We start from the raw sequence: 26,848 nt of genomic DNA, 5'->3' as shown, positions 1-26,848 counted from the left end.
CTCAATTATATGCGAATACAATGCTAAAAGCTAATAAATATATCAAGACGGAAAGAGTAAAAAACTGGTACAATTTAAATTTCATTTCTAACTTTTTTTGGGGGGGGGTAGTAAAATATTCCATAACTGCCATTCTTCTAGTGATAACTAAGTGTATGATTCTTAGTTTTGTAAATTCGATTTAAAGTTATTCTCTGCACCATTTTTTCAAAATGCACCATGATCCGATTTAAAGTGATTCTCTGTAAATTATTCAAAAACTCATATGGAACGCCACTTTTTCCAGTTCTCTCGTGATTATGCTTTTAAAACATAGGCTAAAACTTTAAAAGCTCTAGTTTTTAATAGTATACCACTATATAAAACTTCTTGCAAAAGGCGTAGTAGTTGACAGCCTTGCATTTATGACACCAGGATTTTGACTTTTAATTTTGCTGACAGTCACTAAAAATGCTTATGTATGCAACAAAAATTATATTTATAGATAGATGAATTTTTTCACAGCTTAAAATACTGAAAAATATTATTTTTGCTTTTCACAAAACAAAAAGGTTAGCAAAATGTGACATGATAACCAACAAAATTAAGAATATAAAAGTAAAAAATATTTAATTTTTCAATGATGTTGAACATATATATTATTCAAGCATAAATTAAATTGTTTATTTACCCATAGAGAGAAGGATTATAATTAGCCTAGATTTTTCACAACATCTCTTAAAACTACTTCCGAAAAATTCCAAATTGAAATAATAAAATCTACCGTTTTTTTTTTCAAAAAAATATATATTAATATTTAAATACAATTTATCTTTTTAATTGCAAAACAATAAGCATTTAAGTTCATTTAAATAATTTTCGCTCTTACTGTTGCGAAAATGTTCATTAAGTGTGATTATTAACTTTTCTCTTGATCAATTGTTATATTAGTTTTCGAAGAAATGAAATCTAGAAAATTAACCTTCTTAAAAACAATTTCAAAATTCGAAATAATAATGTATACCATATTGACAAATTTCTGACACACATTAAAACAATTCAAAAAGGTGTTATAAAATTTGTAGTACAATTTTCAATGCACGTCATGACAGACAGAGATGCCACTGGTGACTAAAAATGTAAAAAAGTGGTAGAAACTCTACTCATTTTGATTTATTTATCATGTCTTTAATAAGTCAACTGTAATTAACATCAAAACATGCATTTCAAATTATTCATATTTAAACCAAAGGCATTCACTTTCAATTGTCTACTGAAAATATATTTTTAAAAAAATTGTTAATTTTATTCTCTCTGGATAAAATTTTGAATTTGATTAGTTAGTACTTCTTTTATTTTCTGCTACCTGTGGCAACCTTGTTTAAACATTTCCCTACTGGGTATTCCATAAAGACCACCCTTAACAGCTCAAGGTTTTTTTAGAAGCCTCATAAAAATGAGATAAAAATCCTATGCTTTGGACGTAAATTAATATTAAAGCGAGGGGAAAAAAACAAATATGTTCTAGAAATCTGACAAATCACAATTAAGGAAGACGATACAATAATCATCAAACCGGGATTAATTATGTTGTTTATTATATATGTCTTCCTGTAAGGTGACTTGTTAGATTTTAATTTAAAAACAGTTTTTTTCATTCCTTAAAAATATTAATTTGCGACCCCCCCCCCTTTACGTGTATACTTTTTAGTTTTCTTGTTTATTAAGGATAATAAAAATGCATATTAAGAAGGATCCTGTGAGAGAAATCCTGTATTTAGAAGTAGACTCATGCTTTTGAGAAATCGAAAAAAGACTGATATGAGAACAACATATATAACAAGATAATGCTTTAAATCTTGAGAAATAATTATATGCAAATAATCACATAAAGATTAAAAATGATTGAAATTAATTTCAGAAGGAATTAAAGTAAAAAAAATAAATCTTACCACGCTGCATGGTTTGGGCCTCGATCAAAAATAACTCTTATCACATACAGTAAGCATAGAAGTAATTTGATAACTAATGTAAAAATTCTCACTCTTAGACCTGCAATTGAAGGAAATCATTTTTAAAAAAGAAGATATAAAAAAATATGCCATACCACAAATGCTAACAATGCTCCCCCACTATTCAAAGTGGTAGCAAGATCATAATTAGCATAAAAAATTAAGGCTACACTTAATTGCCTAATTTTACCCATTAATGCTATAAATAGAAAAAAGTTGTCAATATATGAAAAGCACCAACACGAAAAAAAAGTAGTTCATATTTCTTTATCCCAAGTAGATAGTTAGTTTTTTCTTCCTTTTTTTAACTTTTGGAAAGCACTACGCCTCGAATTTTATTTTAAAAAAAATCTTTGTATCATTCATATTTTGGGGTCAATATATCTATCTTGTTTTTGAAAACTATTTACCAATAATCAAACACATGAAGTACCATTTTTTACCTTTTTTGAAAAACGGGACGGTCCTATTAGGAAGAAAAGAGTTTAAAGGTTTTAACGAAAATTATTAATGTCTCAATTTTTTTTAAATAAAATTTATTAAATATACAGAGATGCCAACTTGCACCGGACAACAAATAAATATTTTAAAGTGGTACTTTATTAATTATGATTCTTGGTTTAATAAATTCAATTTAGTAGTTTTATATCCACCACTATTTCTAAATAATTCGTAGGTTTATATAATTCACCACTTCATTATTCATATGTCATATTAATCCTTTTAAAAAGCAAGCAAAAATAGTCAAATAGTTGCAAGTTTTTTTTAAAATTATTTTGACATGTCCGGAACAAAATGGCCGAAAATAAAATTTGCTACCAGTTCTAACATACAAGCTAAAATGCCGAAAGATTTGAAGAAACAAAAAACATTGTATAGCAGCTTTTGAATCTCAAAATCAGAAAAAGGGCCATCTAGGTTTGTTTTCTCTACAAATTAAATGAATTTGTGTTACTAATCTAACACGTGAGTTCTGCTTTGTGTTGAAAATAACTTATGCTACTTAAAATAAAAGGTTACCTCTTCTAACACTTCTAAATCTGAAATTAACTTTGTTCCAAAAGCTGTAGATTTTATTTCAAAATTATGTTTTTAATTTAGTTTATTTTTCTTCTTCTGATTGTGCAAGTTTATTAAGATTGTACAGGTTTATCTGATTCTGACTCAAGGTATCCATAAGAATGCATCATCAAATTACAGTGCATCTATAAACCTTACAAAATGTAAAGAGTTAGTAGAAAATGTAAAGACATATTTTTCTCAAGGCTGGTTAAAATAATTATTGAAATTTCATAAAATAAGTTTTATGAAATCAGTTTTGAAGTTTTCCCACGATGGAGCGAATAAAATTATTTTTATCAGATAAAGATGCCTCTTGTCTTACTACTTTGGATTTCTGGTTAAATTTCTTAATTTCCGTATCCCGATTTTTTTTTTTTAATTTTTATAATTGCCGTTGAACAGTCGACCCAATTTTGAGTTTACGACTACCAATGTTCAACTCTGTAGCCTTCTAATCTTGAACTCAATCCAGGGAACTCCAGTAATTTTGTCTTCGTGGGGGACTCGCATTATTATTTAGCGAATAATTATTCAAATTTACTAACAATATTTAACTTACACAATATACCTGAGTATCATGATTATTACGAACACAAAATATTTTTCCCCCCACACTTTTAATTTTCTACAAAATAAATGTTTTGGTAATATTATATCAAAATGTGTTACATAAAAATTATTTCATCTCTAAATCAGAGTTATTCAGGCTAATATGTTTTTATTTCTTTCACTACACGCGTAAATCCTTTAAAAACATTTATATATATTATATATTTGATTCACTAAGCATATTACAAAATACATCGTATAACCTTGAAATGTCTTCATAAGCAACAATCATTACGTGAAGAAACCGTATTACTCAAATAATTGCGCAGTCTAAACGAAATTCCAATGTTTCTCTTATTCCCAAAATACCATAGTTGCAAAGAGAATTCAAACTATTCGGTCAGAATGAACATTCATTACCCCAAATGGAATAGATTGTTATGAGTTTCTTAATCATCTCAGTACTTGAGGGTATTCCAAATGAATATGTTATTATACCGTTTTGATGCGGAAATGATGAAAAAGCCAATTAAAGCTTCCCTACAAATTGTCATGGCTTACATATATTCATTATTAGAGTAATATGCACTGTAATGAATTTATCAAATAAGATATGCCATCTCGCATTTCATTCTCCTATATTAAAAGTTTGATTATTAGTTCGAGACCTATCAACTATTTAATATTAAATAAAAAATACATGTGTTAGCCAAGCTACTGACCTCTGAAATACAATTAAACTAAACTCAGTGGCGCGACAGTTCAAAACGGGTTAAGACCTACTGTCCCCATCTCATTTTTCTTGACCTTGGGCTCTGGGGTGCAGGAGTAGATAGATGTTCCAGTTGGGTGGTCAGCCGAACTCGGAAACCCCAGTCTTTAGTCCCCAAGCGTGCTTGGTACTCATTTTATCGACCCGCTGAAGGAATGAAGGACTAAGTCAACCTTGCTCAGCCGGAGCTATATTGACTTTTCTGAATTTGCCTTTCATATCCATTTTTTTTTTAACTCGGACAGCGTTGCTAATTTTCCTCAACTCGCATTTTCTTTATTCAAAATTAAGTGATCACCAGCGACATTTGTAGTGTAAATTATCTGTAAAGCTCGCTCTCATAACATGTTTATAATGTTATGAGAAGATCTGGTGGTAGAGCTGACGTGCTAAAGGTCCGGGGTTTTATTCTCAGACCGGATAAGATTGACTCGGCCTTTCATCCATTCAGTGGGTCGTTAAAAAGTGTACCAAGCATACTCGGAGACTCTGAGTTTTGTGGGCCACCCAACCGGAAAATCTGCTCCCGCACCCCAAAACCCAAGGTAAAGAAGACGGAGATAGGCATAGTAGGTCCTTCATGGGTGCCGTACTAATGAGTTTAATGTAATAAGAACAAAAATAAAGGTATAATGTATGGTTCACAAGAATAAGTGGACATCTCTAATTATCCCATTTTCTCGTACTAGGACTCTATTTTAATGGTGTGGTGGTCGAACAATTAACGTATTTATACTTTTAGACATATAAAGCAAAATTTTCACACTTTCTACAAATGTTTTTGTTAATTCCTTATGGTGTGGTGTTTAAAATAACTTTATATCAAATTTTAAATAACTTTAAAATAACTTTATATCAAAACTCAGATTAGACGGTTAACGCACAGCGTCATATATTTAGGACAGTTCCTTTTTTCAAAGACATTCATTGTGGAGGGAAACTTTTTTCAGAATTTTCATTTATCTGGGAGAATTAAAAGATTCTCAGATACCACAATGATTTAGTTATTTCTGATTAGATTTAGAATTATAAGGAACAAGTACTTTATGATCTATCAAAGACTTTTCGAATGCCTTAACAGTGGAAAAACCAATTAATTTCGATATTGTATTAAATCACTTTTTCCATAAAACCACTTTTTGTATCATTTCCATACATAAATTCGGGACAAAACGGGTTAATATATTAATACAGAAAATTGCATACATACTACCAATTGAATATATCGTTTGTAAAAATCATAAAAGTAGGCAAGTATATTAATGCCTAGCTGCCAACTTGTACACTGTTGATAAATAATTTTCTTAGTGGTAGCAACATTTGCATTTTAACGTATTAAATCTTAAAGTTTTAAGTTTCAAAAAAGAATTTATACTACCAGGACGAATTAATAATTTTTTAAAACAAATATGTTCTTTAGATCTATTTGTTGGGTGATAGTAAATGGATTCAATGAAATTTTTACTTTTTAATAAACCTCAGACCGATGGCAGCTCATTTTTGTAGTGACGTAATTTTAACTAAAATACAAAATATTTAATTTCCTTTTATTCCAATTACCAGAAAGAACCACGTTAAAGACCACAATACAAAACGAATGGGAAAAAGGTCGCTAACGGTCCCCTGGCGCCCAGATATATTTCGATGATGATGATTTATTGCCTGATTACGCTTTTAGATGTCATGATACAGGGTAAGGTCCCCGTGACCAAGAAAAAATAAATGTGTGGTAGCTAAGTTTTTTCAAGACTGCTGAAAAATGCTTAGATATATCTTTTATTTGAGAATTAAAAAATTATTCGCGAGTTATTTTTTGCATCTATATGTATTTCCAGTAAATTCATTGATAACTTAAAACATCTAGATATATCACACTTTTGCAATCACTTTAGAAAGTTTCCAGGCAGTGGGAACCCTGTAATAGTTTTGTTTCTAGATAATTCTTCCAAATTTAATTGTTGTTTTACTGCGATTTCTTAAAATCTTTTTCAACGACCGTACAAGTTAGAAAATATGTTAATGAATGTAGTATAAAAGTTAATCGGTTTTATCCTAGCTTTTTATATGGAAGTGAAACAAAAAGTATATTTTCGATATGACGCTAAACTAAGCGGTTAAGTTACTAAGTACTAGCTAGTACTATCAGCCGCCATTTCATTTCGAAAAGTCCCAGCTTTTTATAATTCTAGATCTAGAACTTAATTCATTAATAAATTGCAGTGTAAGAGAATCTTTTAATTCTCTAAGACAAATTACAATAAATAAGAAATTACCCTACCGCAATAGATATTTTTGAAAGAAAAAAAGCTGTTCTGCAAATATGACGCTGGGTGCTTACCGGTTAAAGCTAAATTAAACGCACTGAATGCCACGCTAATTTTACATGGCTTGCCCATCTGGCCTCAACGAAAAATAACTACAAACTAAATTTGCAAATATTAGACAGATTTTGCTAGTTTTAAAAGTTTTAGCATTTAAAAAGTTTTAGCTGTTCGTTCGTTGTACTGGAACTGTTCGTCTGAGGCCTTACCGCCCTTACATGACACATCTGATACTAGTGGTGAATTATATAGGCCTACGAATTGTTTAGAAATAATAGGGGATCAAAATCTACTAGATTGAATTTATTAAACCAAGAATCACTATTAATAAACTACCACTTGAAAATATTTATTCATTGTCCGGAACAAGTTGGCATCTCTGCATATATAAATAAAGCTATTTTAGTGTGTTCTATATTCCTCAGACCATTTTAGTAACGATAATAATGTAAAAAAATTAAAAATTACTCAAATTATGCATTTTTAATAATTTTGACTTCGCCGGTCATCGCTTACACCCGTGGCAATCAACGTGTTAAACTGAAACCATTGAGCAAATTATGCTCGCTTTCATCTGCGTTAGGGTACCTTATTTGCGAGTTTTACCAAGAAAATTAAAACTTCATTTGAAGTATATTTGATGAAATTAATCTACCACTCGTTGCAAAAAATAATTTATTATAAATAATTTTTAAATTTCGTATGTGTATCATTTATTTCAACACTTTTTTTATATGTATTGCATAAACTACTAGCTATAAAAGTGCTGGTATTGATATGCAATGAGAGGAAATTAAATTTCTAGTGGTAGGCAAACAACAAATGATATATATAGTTGATTCAATATTTGTTTCATATTTTATGCAGTTCGGAGAAAAAGTTTTTCTTTTAAATTTTCATTTCCTTTTTTTCATTGGAATTTTTCTTAAATAATCTCATAAATATAATGAAACAAGTAATAGAATATTCATTGAATAAGCTATTCCTTTGAATAATTTATTGAAGTTATACTTCTTATGCGACTTCCAACAAGGTTGCGTTAAACGTTTAACGCTACATTTTTATTGGCCGGGAAATCACGTGGTAGGATCCAGTTTTCCCTCATTCATTTCCATATTGTTTCGGTCCTCACTAGCATAAAAATAATAAAAGTATTGTTTTTCTATAAATATTTTTTTAGTTTGATTTGATACACATACAATTTAATAGAACAGTATTTTTTATTTTCAAATTTAGTGGATAACAATTGTAAAAAATGAGTGAAAACAATCCCACGGACAATGCGACGGATTTAAGGTTATGTCAAGGTACGTCTCTTGTGAATATCAATTGATTGTTTCTCTTTTGAAATTACATTATGACGCATACATTATTAATACAAATGCATTTTCGAGGGCGAGACAATGAGGCAACCACAAGCACTGGTTCAAGAGATCCACGAGGGAAAAATGCACAAAATTACCGTTATTACAGAGCACGGAAGCGAGCGGAGTAGGAAAAAGAGTCGTTGAATAGAACTAGTGATCCTTCTACGACTGCTGATTCTACAAGCGACTAGGGGAAGGACACTTCCATAATGTTAAAAACTTAAGAGTTTCGTCGGAAGAGTAAAAATAGGGAAAGAGGGTAATTACACTGAGAATATTGGGGATTTTTTTGTTCGCTTCCTTGGCGTATTGGCTAAATTTCGAAGGTTTACCGTCACCGTTCGCATTTGTTTTTATGTTTATTTTTTGCGACGTTTGCTGTCATTTTCAAACTCGTATAAAATATGTTATTTGTTGAATTTTTTCGTTATGTCTTTGTTTTTATTATTGTTATCTGTTTTGCATTTGTTTTTAATTTTTTTTTACTTTAAAGTTAGTTAGATCTTAATATATGTATGTAACCGGCAAAGTATGAAACGCCTGCATTGTATAGAATGCTGGATGTTTTTAGGCAAAGTATGAAACGTGAGAATTATACCGGGCAATGGCACTTGACCTTAAAAAAGCATCAGCGTAGGGTATACCGGGCAAATACATACCGGGCAATGGCACTGAACCTTAAACAAACATCAGTGTAGGGTATACCGGGCAAATATATACCGGACAGTGGCACTTGACCTTAAAAAACATCAGTGTAGTGTATACCGGGCAATGGCACTTGACCTTAAAAAAACATCAGTGTAGCGTATACCGGGCAAATATATACCGGGCAGTGGCACTTGACCTTAAAAAATCATCAGCGTAGGGTATACCGGGAAATGGCAATGAACCTTAAAAAAAACATCACTGTAGGATATACCGCTTGTTTAGACTTTCTAGTTGACTAGACTTTTGGTAAATGTCTGAAATATATACAAGGTCTAGTTAAGTGCCACTGCCCGATATACGTTTGCCCGGTATTCCCTGCACTGATGTTTTTTAAGGTCAAATGCCACTGCCCGGTTCATACACGGAATACTTTTCACGATCTCCCCCCCCCCTCTCACGCTCAATGCCAACATGTACAGAATTGTTGGAACAGCGACCGATAATTGTCAACAGTACTGAGGTACGTACCTCTCTGCATCAAAAACGTTCTTTGAAGATAAAAAAAAAAATCAAATCTGACTGTCTTCTCTGTTAAGCCTAATAATCAATTCTTTCTTTTTTGATGACCCTAGTTAATTTTTTTTTTTTTTCAGAAAATTCCACCGAAATTTGACTTCCAATGTTGGCGCTAAAATAAGGCGATATTTTGCTAAGCTAATGCTCTCACCAGCAACGTTTTCCCGATATCGAGCTCATTTTCCCCTTTCTAAATTTTCTAAGTCCGTTTGTATAATGGAATCGTCCTGTCCCTAGTCGCTTGTGCTGATTCTTCTACAATTAACGTTGCAGGTTGCGAAGTTTAACTTCTTCCGCGCGGAGGGACTCCACGCACTATTTTTTCTTTTAATCAATGCCTTCAAATTCTTTTCTTGTTGAATTTGGTTATTTTACTTCCTATTTAAATATTTGATGCGAAATAGTAGTGTAATTTTTTTTTATCTTTGTATCTTTTCCTATAGTTTATTGAACTCTTTTTATTCAAAGTTTCATAGTTTATGCAGTTCGAAAAAAAAAATTTCTTTAAATTTTCTTATTCTTTATTCATTGGAATTTTTCTTAAATAATCTCATAAAAATAACAAAAGTGTGAAACAAATAATAGAATATTCATTGAATAATCTAATTACAGGTTTCAAATAATACATTTACTGGCTCAAAAAAGCTCTAAATTTTGGAGCTCTTGTGACTCTTTCTCGTAATGGTCCGAGGGTCCAAACGTTTGAAACTTTAAAACGTAATTCAAAACAATCTTCATAAAAATATTCTTTATGTCTATTCCAGTGTATTGTTTACTATTCAGAGTTCTCAGTTCTGTAAACGGTTTTTATTTCATTTGTTTCACTAATTTCTGTAACAGAACGCTGAACTTTTGTTGCGTAATCCATGCAATCTCCTCAGCAAGAACTTTTACAAGTATGTATTAGCAAATTTTATGAAAATATTTAATATAACTGAAACGAGTACTTACTTGAACTTTGATTTTTAAAGAAATATAGCTGCAATCTTTCTTTGACATTATTCTCGTTCACATAAAATTCAACTCTCACCCTGAAAGAAATAATACTTCATGTATTCATTATATTAATTGAAATAAACAAATATTAAAACTAATGTTTTTAATTGAATAAAGTGTAAAAGAAAGTGTGTCCTTTCCAAGTTGCTATTGAGATAAATAATTATTGGGATATGTGCAGAGATGCCAACTTGCTCCGGACAGCAGATATATAATTTAAAGTGGTAGTTTATCAATTGTAATTCTTGATTTAATAAATTCAATTAAGTTGATTTTTATCCACCACTATTTCTAAATAATTCGTAGGCTTATATGATTCACAACTTTAAGTACTTATGTCATTCTATACCTTTCAAAAAACAAGCAAAAATAGTGAAATATTTGCAAAATTTACTTTTTAGCTATTTACCGTTTTTTTTTTAAATTATTTTTCGTGTCTTGAGCAGTTGGCATCTCTGTATGTGCTGAGTGACCAATGGTGCATACATTAATTATCAGAGATGCCAAATTGCTCCGGACAGCAAATATATATTTTAAGTGGTAGTTTATCAATTGTGATTCTTGGTTCAATAAATTCAATTCAGTTCATTTTTATCCACCACTATTTCTAAATAATTCGTAGGATTATATAATTCACCACCATATAGCGTTTATGCATACAGCCATACCCTCCAACTTATGAAGATTTTGAAAATAATTCTTTCTAGTGGTAGCGAACCAAAGTAGAAATTTTTAAAGCAAATGGATCATTCATAAAACTTTTATCAGAACATAAGAATCTAGCCATATGGCCTGCGCTTTTATAAGTAATAGTGGACAAGTTACGGTAAAAAAATTTTTTTATAAATATTAAGACATTAATTTTGCTACCGTCTGAAAAGAAGATTTCTGAAACTACGGAAATTCCGTAGCAGTTGGAGGGTATGCATACAGCCAACATCACATATTTCCTATGTATGTTTCAGTCATGGGATATTTCAAGATGAATGGGAAAAGGGCCATTTAGGCATCAGGTGCCCAGTTCTACAACAACGAATGAAGTATTTGTGCATACCTGCTAACTTTTAATCCTTTCGAGCCTTTAAAATGCATACCTGTTAACTTTTAATTTATGCCCCAGGGGCAGTAAAATGAAACTTTAATAACTATTTTAGGCATAATCATACGCTGAAGTTTGAAAAAGCTTACGCAGACATCTACGACAGTATTACATATTAATATATATCCTTAATTTTTTAAAAAATAGTCGTGGTATAAAAGATCATAAATTAAGTTGATAAATGCAAGGAATCTGTAGAAAGCATACATTTCACTACCACTTTAAATATAAAAATAAAATTTGACGCCAAATGCGTAAAAGTTTGCAGGTATGCTTATGTCGTTCTATGACTTTTAAAAAACACACAAAAATAGTCAAATATTTGCAAAGTTTACTTTGCAGTTTTCACCGCTTTTTTAATTATTTTGGCGTGTCTGGAGCAGTTGGCATCTCTGAATTATTTGTAACCTGTTCCAGATTCACAAGTATACAAAGGCTAATAATACACGTAAAGTTACACTTATCAGTAGAAGAGTGCATGCACGTTGCATACTTTGAAGAAAAAATTTTTTCTTCAATTATTTAGACTAGCGTTATATATATATACTTTTAGATATAACATAAAAGCATAATCATTTAGTACAGTGTTCCATTGTTGTCGATGCATTTTTATTAGCCGGAAAATCACCTGGAAGGATCCAGTTTTCCCTTATTCAGTTCCATATTGTTTTAGTTGTCATCAGTATAAAATTAATGTAGGTAATAAAGGTGTTCGCGATCGCAACGCTTGAATACGCCCTCTAGCGGGATAGTATATTTTCAGGCTTTTATTTATTAAGTGTTCATTCAGTTCTATCAGAATCATTGGCAGAGTAGGACGCCATCTTTTTAGCAGCAAATAAGAACCAAAAATTTCCCTAAGGAAAAGGAAGAACTTGAAAAAAAAACGACCCAGAGCAGTAGAAAATCTTTCTGAAACAGAATGCGCCCAACATTTGAAGAACAATTTCTGAATAATGTTTATCTTTCTGTTATCAATAAACTTGCTACCGATAACTTACAATTTCGTGATCGTATACTGTTGCAGATGTGTGAATTACGGAAAAAAATTTTTTTTCTTCGATTCAAAACAAATTAAAGTGAAGTCAACATTGCTTACTTCATCCCAATGAATAAACGTGATTTCAGAACGTGCAGAACTGTAATAGTTATAGAATATTCTTTTTTATATAATAGTATATATATTTCTGAATCTATATAATTCGGAAAACAAGAATAAAGAATCATCCGAATTACTTGGAACAGTATCATTTGTGATGATTATTAATAATTTTTTATCGTTTTCTTGGTGAGTGTTTTTTTTTAAATTTTGAATGAATAATTAAAACTGGAATTCAGCTATTCTGTTCTTAAGTTACATATGTGAAATTCATATCGAGAGCTTACAACTATAAAATTGTGTTGTATGTCTATCTAAAAGTAGTGAAGGGATAATCTATATATATTTATTATATGAGAATAAAATTTTCAAACGAAGAATATTTCATTTGGAAATCTCCGGATTCTTGAAACAAGTGAGTGTCATGATTTTTGTAATAAAAAATTTACTTGTAGATAATTTTTTTTTCTAATTTGATGAAAGTTCTCTACAGAATGGTTTTCCACGTCTGATTAAGAACTTAAAGACTAAAAAAAAAAACAATATGAAATTTTCTTATTTCAATATGAGGAATTTTTGGAATCGTTTTTATTTATCGTAAATATTCTTTATTTTTCGTTTTTTAGTTTATAAATGATGATTTTTTATTGAAACTTTAAATTTTTTGATAAAAACTTTTTTTCCAAAATTAAATGGTATAACATTATGTGCTTCGGTATACTTTTTGCATAATTTTAATGTTTGAAGTAATATGATTCAAAAATGTATGGAATGTGAAATTTAAATAGACCTTTCATATTAGATCATTAAATGTAGTAGAACGATTTCTCCGGCAATAGGTTTAAACTCTAATAACAAGATTTTTTATAAATATTTTCCCATGTGTTTTGCATGTTTCTCTAAAAAAAAGATATTCCATTTTTTAATTCAATTGCATACGAAAGAATATCATACATTTTTCTTTATTAAATTTTATTAGCCACAATAAAGAAAGAACGTTATTATGCTACATTGCAGAAATCTTTAGTGCAATTGATGCTCTGCTAGCAGTTATTATAGCCCCCTATAGGTCGTTGCATTCTGAAATTGTTTTTCTATACATATTTTTGTGTCCCTAATTTAAAAGTATTTTCATGTACTGGTATTATTACGTTTCTGATTTAAGAGTTCAAAACTAAGAGAATTGTTGTTGTTTTTTATTATTATAACGCAATTCTGTGCTACTTTTAAACATAAATTGATTCAAAAAAAATTTCAAATCTTATTAACCGTTTAACAGTTATTATTTTTTGTGCAAATAATATTGATATATTGTTATAAATTACAGTTATAAGGATTTGTTAAATGATTTAGAACGTAACGATCAGCTTCATCCAAAATGTGACAGAAGCACATTTTATAAAAGAGTATTATAAAGAGCATAGAGTACATAAAGTAGTATTTAATATATCCGCCCATTTGGTAAACGAAAATATAAAATTACGGTAGTGGACTTACCAAATTTGTTAGAACAATATAATGTTATGACAATATAAATGTTAGTTCAAAAAATGATTACTTAGAAAAATTACTTCTGTTAGTCAATAGATCTAAACATTTATAATATTAATAGATAATAATATTTGGTCGAGCGAAATGTAGGCGCAAGCGTAAGCAAACAAAATTATTTTAAGTACATATCTGTTAAGTAATTTCAACTTTTGTTAAAAAGTAAAAAAAAAAACAAAAAAAAAATTTCTGCCAAGAAACAACAATTAAGGCGAAGCTTTGAGGCTTAGTCCCCTAGTTTATAAGAAAAATTATAATTTCTCAATATCTCTGATGTGGTTGCTTATAAGCAAAATATGCACCTATGAGCAGCGGGGGCTAGGGGCATAGAGCGTTCGCCTCCAAATGAGAGAACCCAGGTTTGAATCTTAACGGTGACTGGTAGGTATTAATTCCACCCACGGGTTGCTCCGACAACAGTGCTGACATAAGGTAGACAGCAGTAATCGTAGGTTAAATTTCTCTAGCCATCTGGCTAACCATGGGAGATTTTCGCGGTTTTCCACTCCATGTAACGCAAATATAGGTTAGTTCCATCGAAAAGTCCTTCACGAATTCAAATTACTCCCTAAACTTGATCCAGAAGTTCCCTTGTCTTCTCGTTTGGGTTCAAAATTACAAGCCTATAGAGATGAACATTGATAATCGTATACTCAAAATTGGGTTAGCTTTTCAACGACGGTTATAAAATAAAATATAAAATATATACTGGGTGATTCAGAAGATAGATCACTCGTATAACAATGAATTGACCCAGATTCGAATTTCAGCTATGGTTGGTCGATATGAATTCTGCAACCGGCTCACACCGACCACGCAAAATATCCCCAGTGGTAGACGGAACATAGGTTAGAGTTCCCTCACTGTCATGTTAAATATGGAGAGCTTTAGAGTTTTCCTCTCCATGTAACGCAAATGCTGGTTAGTTCAATACAAAAGTCCTGTAGTTTGTCTCTGCACTTGAACCAGAAGTTCACTTGTCTTCTGGGTTGTACTCAAAATAACCACGCAACGGAGTCGTCAAAATTGGATCGGCTGTTCAACGCCGGTTGTAAAATAAAATAAAATCACGTACTAAGGTAAAGTATTGATTAATAAAGTCAGTACGCGTTCTTATGCAAAATATCTTGAAACAAACGAAAATTTCAAAAAATTTTATTTAAAGACCAAACTAGCTTTGAAAATTTACGATTACATACTTTTCTATTGGCTATTTTTTGCAGAGTTAACAGTTAATAATTAGTGGTGTCAACAGCCAGTTGTGATTTTTAACTTCTGTGCAATTTTTATTGTAAAAATAAATTCATTTTTTTACTAGTGGTACACAGCGTTACGAAAAATTTAGAAAGGTTACACAAAAGTCATTACATCGGGAAACATTGAATTAAGTTATTGATTAATTATGTGCACTTCATTACTTTCATGTATCTATCATAAACTTCAAACTTTCAGGGAAAAAGTTTTAATTGATTTTTTAACTGCAATCTTTTGTATTGATGTGTTTTAGACATCCAATAATTACCCAAACTGTTTCCTAAAGTATGCCTATCAAAATGCTTTCCTCTCAACATACCGTCATAATTTATTACAAAATTGAAGTACCATATCTTAAAACTAATGATCGGTTTTGGAATCAATGATTTTACTCTATTCCTTAAAAAATAAAAACATCGGTTCTCGAGATTAAAATAGATGGAGTTTATTTTTATCGACTAAAATACTTCCTACTTTAATTTAAAGTTTTTCACTTTGGTAACTGATTGTTCAGCATTTTCATAAATATATTTATTTTGCATGAAAACGCAAAAAAGTAACAAATTCGATACATCAATAATCATTTTTAAAACCCTTAACAAGAATAAAGTTCGGCAGTAAATGATGATTTGTGTCTAAAACCAGAATTTTACATAAATATTAACTTTCAAACTATTCTCCTTTATGACATCAAAGCACGTAGTAGCTAATTTTGTTGTGGTTACGCCCAATTGTTATTTTTTAAAGGAAAAAAAGAGTTATTGATTTGTATATTATGCAACTTATTTAACGATAGATGTTATTAGATTTAAAATTGCAAATGCGTTTTTGTAGAAAATTGAATTATTGTTTTTAGGTAATGTGTGTTACGCTTGGCTTTGTTAAATGCCTTTTTAAATTGACTCTTGGAACTACTTGTTCATTTTATCTGGCAATACTAATTCAATAAATGATACAATCTAATAAAAATGTGTAACTAATTGTTTTTAACCGTTTAGCAACCATTATTCTATAAACAAAAAAGAGCTAAAGTATGTCACTTCATTTCGTATGTACAGTGCGCTTAGTAAATAAACCAACCACCCTAACTTTTGATGTAATGATCGGATCTTCACGTTCTAGAACTCAGTCTTAATAGTTCGAGGGGTTGACATCAAATATGCTAATTAATTAGTGTAGACAATATTTTAAGTTACGAAATCAGACACATAAACGTATTTTCTCTGAATACCTTTTCTTCAACGGATTTCTGATCCCAATAATGTAGGGGGTAGTTGCAATATGGTCCCAATAGTTTGGACTCCTTAATGTTAATTTTACTTTTTGCGTATTTCTCGAAAAATTTAAAAGGCAATTGGAAACTTTTTATAAACAATTAAAACATTCATTTATCCAACGATAATTCTATGCAGACAATAATTTTTAATAAATATACATTATTTTTTTGTTATTTTATTTAATATTAGTTGAAAAAACTTTGAATTGTAAGGTATACAAATTTTTATATCATTTTAAAGAATATAATTTTACATGGCAAAATACAAAATTTGAATGAACTTGGGGGAACAGTTCTTGAGAAATCGAATTTTTAAAATACGACTTTTTTGAAATTCGATTTCTCAGGAACTACTCGACCGATTTAACTCAAATTTTGTATTTGACCAAGTTAAATTATATTCTTTAAAACGATGTAAAAAATTATATACTTTAAAACTCAAATTTTTTTCGACTAATATTAAATAAAATAATAAAAAAATGGTATATATCTACTAAAAAAATTTTTTTGATTGGAATTATTTTTAGACAAATGAATTATATAATTGTGTGCAAAAGTTTTCAATTCGCTTAAGAAGTTCTTTAGATACGCAAAAGGTAAAATTAACGTTAAGGGGTTCAAACTTTGGACGACTCTCCTGACTAAACTATTGGGATCATATTTCCTGGATTGCGACTAACCCCTATATATTGGGGGTCCGAAATCCGAATCCGTTGAGAAAAAGACATGTTTATTCAGAGAAAGTACGTTTTCGTGTCTGGTTTCTTAACTTAAAATATAGTCTGTGCCTATTAGTTAACATATTTGAAGTCATCCCCTCGAACCATGAAGAATGAGTCCTATAACGCAAAGATCCGATAATTATATCAAAAGTTATTCACGGTGGTCTGTATTTTATTTCTGCAGTGTACAATCGAGAGGCGCAGTTACTAATGTGCTGCCTGACTATATTAAATGCAATACTTATTAATAAGGAACATATTGTAACAAATCGCACTTGTTTAGAAATGATAGGTTATTTCTGTTTGAAATTGAAATGGTGCAAAAAAGTATAGTTTTGAACTGGCAGTAGTACTATACTATTTTGAAATGTAAGCACTAAAATATGAAGAAAAAAAACTTAATTTTTTCGGTTTAACTAACTTACTGTAAAAAACGGATCCCTAAATATCATCACCTCCTAACCGAAATATTTTATTGTATATTTTTTAAAAGGCTGGGTTAAGTCTTTCTTTACCTTGTTTATTTTATTTATCGCAACCTAATTTCAAATAAAAATTATGCAAGTATACTCAAAACAAACATGGATTAATTATGTTAAATTGTAAATGAAATCAAAAACAATTCTATTACATTAAATATACACGTATTGAGGCAATCACTTAATGTAATTTTCCCTCGTTAATAAATGCTCCTTAAATTACCAGATCAGGGTTACTGAATAATAAAGATCTTATAAATAAATAAAACTGGATAGTGTTTCTACTACTTCTTACATTTTCAGTCATCCCTGCCAGGGCTTAAAAGTTTTAGGAATTTTTGTCTGTATCCTATGAAATTGAGTTCGAAATTTAATTTTTGCCAAGTGCGTATTTTGTACAGATTATAACTGTTAATAGTGCTTGTCACGAATGCTTTTTCTGAATACAAGATGGGAATTAAATGTTTAGAGTACCTGTTTTTATTTTTCCTGATAATTAACAGACCTGAGAAGGTCAACCATCAAAATGTATGTTAGTTTTATTTATTTATATTTAACAACTGTCATTTGGAAATATTTGAAACCATTATCCTTCTTAATACTTTTCGTAGTTCTATTTTGGAAAGAAAACTAACATAATTATGTCTGAAAGAAAAACTTCGAACAAAAAGCTTTATGTATGCAAATGCTGAAGAATTTCTTATATTAGAAAAAAATGTGCATCGGAAATAATTAGTAAAACTTAACTCACAGTTTCGACGAAAAGAACTAAAATACCTTAAATGTATTCTTTCCATATTAAAGCTTTAAGTACTTTTCTTAATTCCATTAGAAGATTCGTAAAGTCCATTAAATATGATGATTGTTATTTCCTATTCAAAATTACATATTTTTTTTTCTTTTCAGCTTATAATGATTCCTTTTATCGCGTGTTTGAATTACCAATATAAATTCGACGTGTGAAAAAGTAAATAGCTTTAAACATATGTATTTTAAACTTATTTTTAAACATATATTTATTTTAATGATTGATCTAGAAGCAGTAATTGTTTAATGGATATATAAACCAATCTGTTTTACCGTTTTAAGAAAAATGTCTTGGTATTATTGCATGTTTTTCTTCCTTTATTGATACTAACTCCGTTATCAGCTAAATTTAATCTGATAATAGTTATTATTCTAATCTAAACTGACCATTTACAAGAAATTAAAAAACCGATAGTGAAATTTCTATACGGATATCGAAAGATTCACTACTTAGTCTTTCCAATTTAATTTAAAAACCGAAATTTATTTCAATGAATTGTGCTATTTTTGTTTTAGTTTTGTGAGAACGCTAATTAACTTAACTTCAACACATTTCAATGTTTACTGTACTTACAAAAACAGGGCACCTGGGCCGTGCAGAAGCATCCCCATGCATCATGAAATTCACAGAGAGTTGTTATAAAACATTTTGAATTCAGTAGTTTGTGTTGTGGCTGTTATGTATTTCAATATTAGCTTTCAGGATTAAAATAAGTACAAAAGAATTTTTTAAAAAAAGTGGTGGATAAAAATTTAAGAAACAAATTATTTCTAATTAATCTAAAGTAACAATTTGTATTTGTAAATTCAAAATAACGCATTTAGACATTAGAATTGATTGACTAAATTTATCAGTGAAATAAAAACTTTTAAAATTTTCATTAGCAGGCTAACAGTGGAAGGTTTTCGTGGTTTCCCTCACCATGTAACGCAAATGCGGATCAGTTAAATCAAAACTCCTAAACGAAGGCAAATTTCTCCTAATACTTGATCCAGGAGTTCCTTTGCCTTCTGGATTGGTTTCAAAATTAATAGGCTACGAAGTTGAACATTAGTAGTCATAAGACCAAAATTGAGTTGGTATTTCACCAATGATTATGAAATATAAAATAAAAATTTCTTCTAACACTATTTAACTACATGACTAAAATTACCACAAGACTTTTATGAATATTATAAAGAGCCATCTAACAATTTCAAAAGGAATTGTGGTACTTAAAAATAATATTGATTAAATTACCTATTATGTTAACCGTTATGATTAACAGATATTCGTAAATTAGCGTGATGTCCTAGCAAAAAATTAATAAACTTCCGTTGACTTAAGTCCTATCCGCATCGAATTCATCTTAGGGAGTTGGATAGTAGTTAAAAACTTACAAATAATAGATAATCGAGGGCCAACAACTTCATCTTTAACCCTTTGGGTACATTTGACGAGTGAGATTCGTCAAGCGTTTATTACCAATAAATTAAAAGTGGTGACAAAAATATTTTCTGTCAGTCTATTTCAGTAGAAAAAATGCATTGATAACAACCGCATCTTATCCTCTTCAGAATCAAAGTATCCACAACTTGGGAAAAGAGTGGTGACGAACTTTTCTCAAGACTGCTGAAAATTTCATTAACTTAACTTCCAATTAATTTTATAAGATCAGTTTTGAATTTTTTCAACTCACAATGAGTGAAAGGAAATATTTTTTAGCAGATGAGAAGATTTTCAAATATGTATATATTTCAAAATGTAGCTACCACTTTAACAAAATGATAATATCGGGTCAGAAGAGGTTATAAATGACAAAGCATTTAGTGAAGGTTAGAGCCCCTGAATTAGACAGGCCGACTTATCATTTATTGTTGGAGCAAAGAGCTAACATAAGCACAGCGAATAAATATTTTCAAGTGGTAGTTTATTAATTGTAATTCTTGGTTTCATAAGTTCGATTTAGTAGATTTTAATCCACCACTATTTCTAAACAATGCGTAGGCTTATAAAATTCATCACTTTATAGTTCTAATTACAAGCATTACATTTTTAAAAGCAAGCAAATATTTTCAACTATTTGCAAAATTTACTTAGCAGTTATTTACCGTTTTTTAAATTAATTTTGGCGTGTCCGCAGCATTTAGCATCTCTGTAATAACATAACGAATACTAAAATAACGTTAACTTGCGAACTTGTTTGCTCCAATATAGCTTGATATGTCAGCTCTGATAGTATAGAAGCCTTAGTGAAGGTGTCAGGTTATATTACGTAACTATTTAACAATAAAAAAACTTTTTTAATCAAAAACTTACTACCGGGTTTTTAATTACGCTGTTTCCTCTTACTTCGGAATTTAAATAAATCGGATCCAAAGGGTTAAGTTAACTGAGCTCTTCATTGATGAGATAATTATTTGAATAAATTTTTGAAGCAAAGTAAGTAATTGTGCGGAAAGCTGCTATCTTTTGATTTAGGAGATGTGATAAAAGGTTATGCGGGGAAGCACGTGTAACTACTTTACACATGTTTGTCTCTTTACACGTCTACTGTCATTTTGTGTTTAGACACTGAGGGAGTTCACCCTTGTTTATAGAACCGAAACTATATAGCATATTCATTTCTATACTTTATTTACGTTAATTTATGCTTTAGTCTTATGTGAAAGTTAAGTTTGGCCCTTGTGAAGGAAGCGTGTTATATCATGTGTGTAAGAAAAACATGATAGAGTAGTGAGCACAAGTTCTGAAGAAAATCTTACAAAGGAATATAAATAAATGAAATTCACATTAAAAATCAATGCAATTGCAGGTCTGCTAACTCCTACACTTTTAGCAAAATACTTCAGAGACTGGTAGACAATTAAAAACCAAAGCTTTCAGAATTTACCTAAATATTAAAAGCCTCACCACAAAAATATTAGACCAAAGTGGAGTTGAATATGAACTTTTAAATAATTTATATGTTGAGGCGTGGAAAATAAGTTTAAATGAATAAAAAAAATAATACATTATAGCCTATACTTAGCTACCACTAGAGTAAATGTTTATAGAACGCTCTCAAAGATTCAGAATTAGAAGCTGCTTTGCACTGTTTTTCAAGAAAAGAACGAAAAAATATCGCTGATTGGGACAATTATGCAAATGGATTTAAAAATAAAATGTCTTTATGCCTTTTTTGACGAAAATGCAATTATTTTTGGTCATATACTTTATTATTGATTTATTAAATAGTATATAATATAAAAAAAGACATCGATGAAAATTTATTAAAACATAGTTTGTTTCTTACCGCTCCCAATTGTTTAGAGTAATTGAGATTCTACAATATGAGAATTCGTTAAATGTCTAAAAATAGGATTTTTAATCTGAAAGCTTCATACGAATATTTTGATTGTCCAAAGTAATTTAATCCAAATTACGACCGATAATCGATGTCTTACACCGTAAGAATTCATTTAATGTTCAAAATTGGAATAAGAGATTTTTAATTAAATTGCTATTTTAAGGGCAAAAGAGTTTTCATTCATTCGCAATCTTTCTCATTTATATTAATTGAACAGTAATATGATTGTACATTCTGTTACTGACAAATTATTAACTGTAGTAATCACTATGAATCTGAATAAAAAGTACCGTTAAAAAAACCGAAACTGTTAACATACAAAAAATGATTTTTCATGTCAACAGCATAATTACATTAGTATTTGATAACATCTCTTCCATGCATAATTAAAATTTATCATTATAAGATTATTTTTTTTATATCTAAACTGCTGTTTGTAGAAAATGCAACACCATGAAGGAATCATCAGAATCAAATGAAATTCGCAGCAAATGTCAATTATAGGATATTATGCAAATTAATAAAGTTTCAGAGCCATCGCGCGTGCGTGGCGCGCGCAGCGCCCTCTGAATTGATGCTGAAAGCGTATAAATAAAGTGCTGTAGCGGGACGTTGAAAATAGTCTATGATTATTTGTTAGTGGCAAACGTTTAGTGAGACCTGAGTATGCCTCCACGACGGAAGAATAAGAAATTCAAGCAACTTACGGAGTTTGAACGAGGGAGGATAATCGGCCTTCGAGAAGGAGGATTTTCCTATCGCGCAATAGCAGCTCGTATGCAGCGGAACAGTTCCACAGTGATGCGAGTTTGGAAGCAGTGGACCGACGAGCACCGAACAACTCGAAAAACAGGCACTGGACGACAGAAGGTGACGTCAGAGCGCGATGATCGGCAACTGCTCCGCATGGCGGTGAATGATCGCACAGCTTCCTCCAGGCAGCTGGCAGCACATTGGTCTACTGCTACAGGTGTACAATTGTCGGCTTCGTCAATTCGTCGTCGTCTGCTGCGCCGTGGATTGCGTGCAAGGGTGCCATTATACAGGATTCCCCTCACGGCGGATCATCGACGGCTGCGTCGGCAGTGGGCTCTTGAGCACAGAGACTGGCGAGCTGATTGGCACCAAGTTGTCTTTTCAGATGAATCACGCTTCAATTTGTGGACCCATGATGGCCGTGTTCGTGTTAGACGTTATGCCGGTCAACGCTGCCTTCCTGAGTGTATTATTGAACGACATAGTGGTCGAACACCCGGAGTTATGGTCTGGGGTGCGATTTCGTATCATGGACGATCCAATTTGATACGAATTGAGGGTAATCTCAATAGCAACAGATACGTCCGTGAAGTGCTACAGCCCGAAGTCGTTCCTTTCCTTCAAGGCATCCCTGGAGCTATCTTTCAGCAGGATAATGCACGCCCACATGTTGCGTGGACTGTTAGAGACTTCTGTTCAGCACAACGCATACAACTTCTTCCTTGGCCTGCTTATTCGCCGGATATGTCGCCTATTGAGCACGTGTGGGATATGGTTGGTCGGCGTCTCACTCGTGATCCGCGTCCTGCAGTTTCCAAAGACGAACTTTGGTTGCGCATACAAGCGATATGGAATTCTCTTCCTCAAGCAGATATTCAACATCTGTTTGACTCCATGCCACGTCGTATAGCAGCACTTATTGCAGCGCGTGGTGGCTGCACCAAATACTGATTTCGGACGCTTAATTTGTTTCTTTTGTTTTGAAAATTTCATCATTTATTTGTATCAGTACAAGTCGTTTCTGCATTAAATTTCATTTGATTCTGATGATTCTTTCATGGTGTTGCATTTTCTACAAACAGCAGTTTATTCAGCGATTTTTATTTTTCTCGAGGTAGGATGTAATCAAAAATTCATTTACACAAAGGTTTCTCTTTTTACTTTGGATATTGTTTAATTGATCTCCATTTAATTGAAAAGAACAGAATGTGAAAGATATTATTATCGGATAAGCTGAATATCCAGTAAAAAGCTCTCAACTATAAAACAGTTAATTTATAACTGCAGATACTATTTATTTTTACTATAACAATGAAATCTATATTAATGGGTTTGTCGAAATTGAAGACAATAATAAGATTATCAATTTTTCATATACAAAACTTGCTTTTGGCTATGTTCTTTTCGATGACTAGACGTTTAAGAGATACTTCTTTTATTATGCATAAGAGGTATAAAAGAGGAATGATCTTTTTTTATTTCTTTGTGATAGAATTATTTATTTTTTGCAGTAAAGATATCAATACTACATAATAATACTGAACAACAAATTTTCAAAGAGGACCTGTCTTTTGTTTGATAGTACAAAATGATTTGCAAACAGCTCTACAATAAGTAAATAAATATATATAATGGTAAATAATTAAAGACATTAACTGACTGAAATTTAGTTCATTTTGCCATATTGGCAAAATTATTAAATAATCTAAAAATTTTGGTTTTTAAATGTCTACCACTATATAAAATATTTTGCATAAAGGGTAGTAGTTGGCAAGTATGCCTCAAGAGAGCTCTTTGCTAGATATTCGAGACTTTGTGACGTTTTAGCTATATGAACAAATGAATTATTTGACCGTAGTGGTGGTCAAAATAACTTTTAACTTGATTTTATCTAACTAAGAGTCATATATGAAATCATAAGATTAGCTACCTCTAGATAAAATTTTTCCTCAAGTTTGAGTTATTTGGTATCATCTTGTTTTGGTATCTTTTTAGCTTATAGTACAGTGTGGCAACAATAAATCAACAAATGTTACCATTTGAAAGGAACAAATTGTGTTTAAATGTTTAGCAACCACTATTCTTTTAACAATATAGAGCTAAAATATGTCACTTATATTTATTGTCTAAGGTTGCGCTTGGTGGTGGCCTGCGTGACTAAAATTTAAATCGAAATTTGCTTTTTTTATATTTATGATTCTTGTTTTAATAAATTCTATTTGAATTTACTTTTTCAACCATTACGTATAAATATATGCTGCCAACTCTTCCGGTTTTCTCTGACGATTTCATTTTTATATTTAAAGTGCTAGCGAAATTCATGTCATTTCACTAAACTTTTTGAATTATAATAATAATTTTAAATCAGTTTGACTACCACTACATATAAATAATTACAACAAATATATAAAAGCACATTTGTCAGAAAGTGAGCTTCATCCTAATTAAAATATAAATATATTATTGAGGTATATAATTATGCCATACCTGCCAATTTTCACTCTTTCCGAGAATGAATTTTCAGAGTGGTTGTTAATCAATAAACGAAAACCAATCGACTCAAAAATGCATTTATATTTTGATCCCGTTGATATTCGATTGCGTAGAGATTATTATGCTTTCATATATTTATTGTTATTATTTATATGTAGTGGTGGTCAAACTCATTTATAATTATCATTATAATTCAAGAAGTTAATTGGAATAACCTGAGTATTGCTACCACTTTAAATATGAAAATAAAATCTTCCGGAAGAGTTGGCAGGTATGTTACACGGTAATTGTTTTACTACCACTTGGAAAATTCATTCTCGAAAAGGGTGAATGTTGTCAGGTATGAAATAGTTAAATAGCTCATTTAAAACAATACTCGTGATAGTTTTAGTTATTTCATGGATAGTCTTTTTTAACTTTGATTAAATTTTAAAAAAATTCAGCAAGTTTTCGTTATTAATTCCCATTTGCTTAACCCTTTCTCGCCAAATATCACAAATACGTTCTAGTATAAAACCCATACCTGCCAACTCTTCCGGATTTTCCGGAAGATTTTATTTTCATATTTTAAGTCGTAGTAATTATATACTATATTTTCTTTTATAAACTGAATTTTTAAATGATTTTGATCACCACTATTCTTACAAAAATTAAGCATCTATATTAATATGCATTACTATCATGGTTGGCAACCATGTTGACATGTCAAATACAACGTATTTGTTTGCTTAAAATTGAAGTTTTAATTCCATTTTAATACCACTGGGAAAAATGATAATGAAAGGGATTAAAAGTTGACAGGTATGAAAACCGTATCAATCAGGGTAAAAAGATAAAACTGGTAACCAAAGTATTTAGTTCTTTAGCAGTTTATTTGTGGGCTGGGTTATAATAGTTTGATTTATTTAATTCACCATTACTTTAGTTCAAAAGAAAATTATTTTGTTATACTTTGAACTAACATTGATTATATAAATGATTAAACTAACTGTAATTAAAGTCAAAGCAAGGTCTGTCAAATTAGAAACGACTACATTCAAGCTACCGTTTTTTATTTATTTATATCCTGATTCTAATTTTGTACGAATGCTTTTATGAATCACCCGTCCCCAAGGGATTTTATATTTTATTTTTATTTTATAACCGTCGTTGAACAGCCGACCCAATTTAATGGGTTTACGACTACTAATGTTCAACTCCGTAGCCTTGTAATTTTGAACCAATCCAGAAGACAAGGAAACTCCTGGATCAGTACCCCCAGAGGTATTGATTTGTTGTGGGAACATGGAGGACTTTGAGACTCGACAGATTTAACGTGCATCAGTCACCATTTGCTACACGGGGAGTCTTCAGCCGGCGAGGATCGAACCCACGACCTCTTGGACTTGGGCCCAGCGCCCTACCGACCAGGCTATCCCGGCCTTGTCCCCAAGGGATTAATGAAATCTTTGGTTTGAAGTGGAAAAGTTGACATACCTGTTTATAGTATACAGTATTCCCGTATAGTCATGATGACCACCTGTGCTGTGTCATATGACGCTTCGGACATACAGTATTATCATTTCATAGGGGCTCACTAAGATAGTGAAGCATAAAAGCATGTAAACCAGTTTAACCTATTTAAGTTTGTTTTGAAAATGCAAAATTTTGCTCCAACAGCATTTCCAGTACAATGAAAAGTAATTCGAGCATAATATGGTATTT

The 26,848-nt window shown here is 30.8% G+C and overlaps 1 protein-coding gene across 1 annotated transcript in view; it reads right to left on the bottom strand.

Moving 5' to 3' along the window:
• The window catches only part of LOC107451644 (potassium channel subfamily T member 2-like), a 388,964-nt gene that overhangs the window by 208,322 nt on the left and 153,794 nt on the right, over positions 1–26,848 (bottom strand). The window contains exons 3-4 of the mRNA XM_071181980.2: positions 10,238–10,317; positions 1,932–2,031 (exon numbers count right to left, since the gene is read on the bottom strand). Coding sequence (XP_071038081.2) covers positions 1,932–2,031; positions 10,238–10,317 — 180 coding nt within the window. The remainder of the gene's footprint in view (positions 1–1,931; positions 2,032–10,237; positions 10,318–26,848) is intronic.

This window comes from Parasteatoda tepidariorum, chromosome 4, assembly GCF_982258835.1.
Source record: "Parasteatoda tepidariorum strain Cologne lab strain chromosome 4, Ptep-v5.0, whole genome shotgun sequence".
Taxonomy (NCBI): Eukaryota; Metazoa; Arthropoda; class Arachnida; order Araneae; family Theridiidae; genus Parasteatoda; species Parasteatoda tepidariorum.
This window is presented reverse-complemented; position numbering and strand designations above follow the sequence as displayed.